The following is a 5,855-nucleotide window of genomic DNA, read 5'->3' as shown; positions in this document are numbered from 1 at the left end:
CAATTGTGAAGCCGATGTCTTGCCCTGACCAATTTAGGTACTCGATCGTTGGTGGAGGCATCTTCTCTGCCATGAACACTTGTCGCGAGATTACTTTCTGAGCTCTATTGGACGGCCTACCCGTCTGAATCATCGAGACCGCGCCGTTGGAGTTAGGATCAACATATGGAGGTGGGTGTGGCGCTGCCGCTATTTTGAGCTGGTGTCGATTTTCGTCCGTAATTGCGGGAGGAGGTGGCAAGTGGATCTCGCTCCTGGGCCCTTGAGGATTTCTATTTGTCGCTTGAGCGTTGGCTTGCCCTGCGAACCTTAACATTGCTTGAAAATTTCGACAGTCTTTCTGCAGATGTCCTGACTGTCTTTTTCCATTATTGTCGAGATAAAAATGCATCTGACACGGCCCGTTCATCATGTCCTCGGGGGACACGAAAGGTCTCTGGAACCTTGGCCCACTATTCTGCCTGTTATTTCGAGAATCATCTCTATTGTCGCCTCGCTGCTCACAACTCCTTTGTTAGTCATCTCTATTGCCTCCTCCAGCGCTGGCACGAAACCCAGCCAAGATTTGACCAGGAGCGTCATAACTCGAGTACTGCCGAGAAAATCGTCGCCTATTTTGGAAATTTCGACTAGGGTCCTCTTCAGGCGACCTGTGCCGTTTATTGTGAACAGCATCCTCTCCATCTGCCCACCTGTTTGCTATCTCCATCAATGCCGATCATCGTCTTTGGGTTAGTTCTTCCCAAGTCCTCGACAAAGTCTCCTCGTCGAATTCCTGCTACGAACGCGTCTATCGCTCTCTCGTCAGATATATTATCTGCCGAGTTTTTAATGATGTTCCACCTTTGTATGTACTTTCTCATTGACTCATCGTGCTTTTGTCGACACGATCTCAGCTCTTCTAATGACGCGGGTTTTTTGCAGGTAGATCGGAAGTTCTTGACGAACACGTCCTCAAAACTATCCCAGCTGTCGATGGAACCCGGAGGAAGCTTCTTTATCCAAGATCTTGCGGCTCCACTCAAATGTACTTGGATGCTCTGCATGGCTGTTGCTCTAGTTCCTCCTATCAGTTTCACCGTTTCGATATAATCGACTAGCCAGTCCTCTGGATATTGCAGGCCGTCGAATTTTTTGAAATTGTCGGGTAATTTAAACCCTGAAGGAACTCGAGTTTTCCGGACCCTTCTTGTAAAGCACGGCAGCCCACACATATCCTCATCATCTATCTCTGGGGAGTGTCGATGTTCCCTTCTATTTTGTCGTGCTCGTCCACCCGTGCTTGTGCTGCTGTGTCTCGTGCTCCACTTGTTCTCTCGGGACCTGGTGCCGCTGCAGCGGGTCGTGGACTATTTTGCCTTCGTCGATCCTTCGGGAGGCGGAGTTACGAATGCTCGTCCCCATAACTCCGACTCCTGCCATGGCCATATTGTACAATGCTTCTCTTGGATCTCTGGGAGGTGGCCTATTTGCGAGGATAAAGGCTTCCATCGCCATATACCTAGCTTCCGGTGTTTTGGGAATAATATTCCCCCTCGTGTCGATTGATATAAAATACATGTCGAGGTTGTGAACTAAGTTTTCTCTCTCTGCTTCAGGTATATTTTGCAGACGGGATCTCGCTCTCCTTCGAGCTTCCCTATGACTATCTCCCGAAGTTCATGAATGTCGACTTAGCTCTGCCCTTCGCCTGCTTGATGCGGAGGCTGCTTCCTTCCTCCTGTCTAACTCGATTTTCTGTTTCTCGAGCTCCCTCCTGATACGGGCGAGCCTATATTGATACGCTTGTGACTCCTCAGGTGTTGCCGCAATGGTCATTGGTTCTGTACCATCGATAGCTCTTGCGACTCGATCCCATACGGCTCGCGGAAATTGCACCATCTCTCGTGTTCCTGTTCCGATATATTTTGTTCCCAAACCTCGCGCGAGATCTGCGGGATCGACATACGGATTTCCCGCATCATCGAAAGCCTCTGACGTCGCCGGTTCTGTCCGGCTTGGTTCTCCAATTGCATAGATCTGATGATATTTTGGGTTCTGAACTTTGTCGGGTTTGGTGACACCATCGTAGAGATTGGTGAAGACCTTTCCAACGGTGATGGATTTGTCGATGAAGTTGAAGCTGTCGGTGTCGCTCGAGTCATCGCTTATATAGGAGTCTGCAGATGACTCGAAGGACATGTCGCTGAAGATCTTGACGAGTTTTTCACTCGCCCTGGTGCTGATGAAGCATGGCAATGAAATCTCCTCGTCGCCTGACTCAATTGATGATGCTGAACTCGAAAAATCGGGATTGACCACCGATAATCCCGACGAGATCGGAATTTCGAGACGATACGCTCCTTCTTTCTCGACGCGGAAGTGGAACTTTCCGAACGTCATCTCCATGGGCTCCTCCAGATACGCATATGCATCCAAACGGGAGGGCGGGTGAGGTACAAAATCAACTAGACCGGTTTCGATCCGTTTACCTCTGTCCATTGCGTTGCTTGCGGTTGACGAAGTCGATGATCTTGAACGTGCCATCGAGATCGGATCCTTGACACCTCTAATTCCCACGGACGGCGCCAATTGACAAGGGATTAACTTATCAATGCCTACAAGTTGTAGACTAGGGTTTTAGTCGGAAGTAGAGGGCAAGTAGATCTCGAAGGTTTCAGCCGAAAAGTGCTCGACGATATGAAAACTAGGGTTTTGTGAGACAATGAATCGATGCTTTCTTTGTCCCTCGATTCCCCCTTATATAGGAGGCGGAGCCGAGGGATTCGTAATACACAAGTTACATAGTCCGGGAGGGTTTCCAACCCATCCCGCAAGATTACAAGTATTATTTCGTAATACAACTCTAGCTTTTCTTAATAGTAATTTGGGCTTCCGATTCTCCTTATCCTTCGAGTCATGGGCCTCAGTAAACCCCAGGTACCATCTTCGGCAGGCCCATTGGGAATGCCTATGTCAATCACATACCTAGAAATAAGAAGAAGCACAGGTTCAAAAAAACGCTAAAACAAGAAATACACAAGAGCCACATTGAATAGAAGAGAAATATATAAAAACCGTGCATGTTACTGAAAAAGTGCAAAGCGGCAGCGCAACGGCAATTGAACTGTGGATGGACTCCCGGGATCGAATCCCGTTTGCTGCGCATGTATCTAAAAGTAGGCCCAAAAGTACGAATCTTAAAATGGACTGAATATCAGACGGTCCAGAAATCTACTGAGTTATAAGCTAAATCTCAGAGATTTAGCGATATAGCCCGGGATCGAATCCTGTTTGCTGCGTATTTATTTCCTTTTTTATTCATGTATTTTATAGGTGGGCCATCCCGTATTTCATAGGTGGGCCGGCCCATGAAAGTGAGCAATGAATCCGGGAAAGTAAGCGGAGTCCAAAATGAAAACGATAAGCAAGCCCAAAAATACGAATCTTAAAATGGATTGAATATCAGACGGTCCAGAAATCTACTAAGTTCCAAGCTAAATCTCAGAGTTTTAGCCATATAGTAATCAATAATACAAATTAATATCAATGGTATAAAATACTCACATCACACTTGTACATAGAAATCTACTGAGTTTTAAGCTAAATCTCAGAGTTTTAGCGATATAGTAATCAATAATACAAATTAATATCAATGGTATAAAATACTCACCTCGCACTTGTATTTACACATAATCCATATCCATTTCAGTCAAGAGATACTAAGTACCATCAATATGAAAATCAACTCGACCAAGATATATATGATCATATCTCTACTGAAACAAAGGCAGACAAAGATATATATGATCAGATCGCTAATGGAACATGAGCATGTAATTGTTCAGGAAGACAATACTATATGCCACTACTTTACTTTACATAATAAGATCGAACTTTGGAATTGGTTTCCAAATTGAAGCCATGAAACAGTTCGCCATATGGTTTTATCAGTCTTGTTGATGTTTATAGTTTGTTGCGGATCGTTCGATTAATGTAATCGAGAAATTGAGGGCCTAAAGTTACCGGTAGCCGTGGCGTCTTCCACATCAAGAAATTGTCCCACCATAGTTTCTCCATGACCAGGTGTCGGAGCGCTCATTTAAAAAAAAAAAAAAAAAAAAAGGTGTCGGAGCGCTATCAACGAGGACGAAGGGTTCGCGGAAGAATGAAGTGCGATCGAAAATTGGCCGACAGAGTCCTACTCAGACGACCTGCTCACCACGTTGTGACATAAGAAGCTTCAAAAAAAACGTTGTGACATAAGTGCATTGCCCCCAAGTGTCTATTCGTTTATACAGTATCCATATTTATTCCATTAATCTCTCTCACTAGTAACCACTCATGCACACTCGCTACTTGCAGCTTGCTACACCCTTGTCCACTTTCGTTTAGCCAGGTTTCCATTAACTTAAGCAGACGGGTGATAGTTGCATAGCCCCAAAATGTCGCCGGAGCCCCCGTTCGTGGTGGAGGACTGCCGGGGCACGCTCCAGCTGATGAGCGACGGAACTGTGCGGCGCAGCGCGGAGCTGCCGGCGGTATTCTTGGTGGACGTCCCCGACGGCGACCTTGGCGTGGAGTGGAGGGACGTCACGTACAACCAGGAGCACGACCTCAACGCGCGCCTCTACCAGCCGCGGCACCTGGGCGCGGCCAACGACGCGCGCCTCCCCGTCGTGGCCTACTTCCACGGCGGCGGCTTCTGCATCGGCTCCGGCCGCTGGCCCTGCTTCCACGCCTGGTGCCTCCGCCTCGCCTCGGAGCTCCCAGCCGTCGTGCTCTCCTTCGACTACCGCCTCGCCCCCGAGCACCGCCTTCCCGCGGCGCAGGAGGACGGCGCCACGGCCATGTCCTGGCTCCGTTCGGCCGCCGCCTCGGACCCCTGGCTCGCCGGCGCCGCCGACTTCTCCCGCGTATTCGTCGCCGGAGACTCCGCCGGCGGAAACATCGCCCACCACGTCGCGGCCAGGTTCGGCAAGACGGGCCTCAGCCCGCCCGTCCGCCTCCGCGGGAGCGTGCTCCTCATGCCAGCCATGGCCGGCGAGACCCGCACGCGCGCCGAGCTGGAGTGCCCGCCCGACGCCTTCCTGACCAGCAAGATGAGCGACACGTACATCCGGCTCATGCTTCCCGACGGCGCGACGAGGGATCACCCGGCGATAAATCTCACCGGGCCGGAGGCACCGGGGCTGGAGGCCGTGGCGATGGGGCCCATTCTCGTCGTCGCGGCGGAGCACGACATCTTCCGGGACCGGAACACGCACTACGCGAAGCGGATGAAGGAGTGGGGGAAGGAAGTGGAGCTCGTGGAGTTGGCCGGCGCGCAGCACGTCTTCTTCGTGGTGAACCCGTGGACGGAGCGCGCCGACGAGCTGGTACAGCTTGTCAAGAAGTTTGTGGTCGATCACATGGACACGGAGTAGCCGAGCGGAGTGATTCGGTTTGGTGTCTGATTAGTCTTGCCTTACGCACTTGGTCCCACAATGATCTTTCTACTTGGATCCTGGTCAGACCTTCTTTTCCGATGTATTTTTCTTTTCACTTATGTAAAACCTTCTTTTAATAAATGGGTGTTTTTCAAACAGTAATTTTTTTTGCTTTGACCCATTATGCCCATGCTTATCTTGTTTCCGCGTCAACAAATTTTTAAATTAATTTTATCAATTAGGTTGTTCGGTCAGCAACGAGATCAATAATAAGGTAACTAGAGATATTGTGTTTTCTTTGTCATTGGACCCATTATTATCAACTCCGTCGGTTTCATAATTTCTACTGTACCTTTTTTAGTTTAAATTTAAATTAAAATCACAACAAGAACTATAGGAGGAAGAGAGTATTATATAAGCCTAGGCCAAGCAACACTAGCAAGAGTT

The 5,855-nt window shown here is 48.8% G+C and overlaps 1 protein-coding gene across 1 annotated transcript; it reads left to right on the top strand.

Moving 5' to 3' along the window:
• The first annotated feature begins 4,317 nt into the window (after positions 1-4,317).
• On the top strand, positions 4,318-5,570 carry LOC124678311 (probable carboxylesterase 15). The gene has a single exon (XM_047214216.1). It carries the CDS (start codon positions 4,425-4,427, stop codon positions 5,403-5,405), a length of 981 nt encoding a protein of 326 aa, XP_047070172.1. The 5' UTR covers positions 4,318-4,424; the 3' UTR covers positions 5,406-5,570.
• Positions 5,571-5,855: the final 285 nt, after the last annotated feature.

Source organism: Lolium rigidum, chromosome 7, assembly GCF_022539505.1.
Source record: "Lolium rigidum isolate FL_2022 chromosome 7, APGP_CSIRO_Lrig_0.1, whole genome shotgun sequence".
Lineage (NCBI taxonomy): Eukaryota > Viridiplantae > Streptophyta > Magnoliopsida > Poales > Poaceae > Lolium > Lolium rigidum.
Note: the sequence above shows the minus strand (reverse complement) of the source record. Positions and strands in the feature narration are given on the sequence as shown.

Coding starts and splice junctions, on each gene's coding strand:
- LOC124678311 (XM_047214216.1), top strand. CDS start 4,425: ATGTCGCCGGAGCCCCCGTTCGTGGTGGAGGACTGCCGGGGCACGCTC.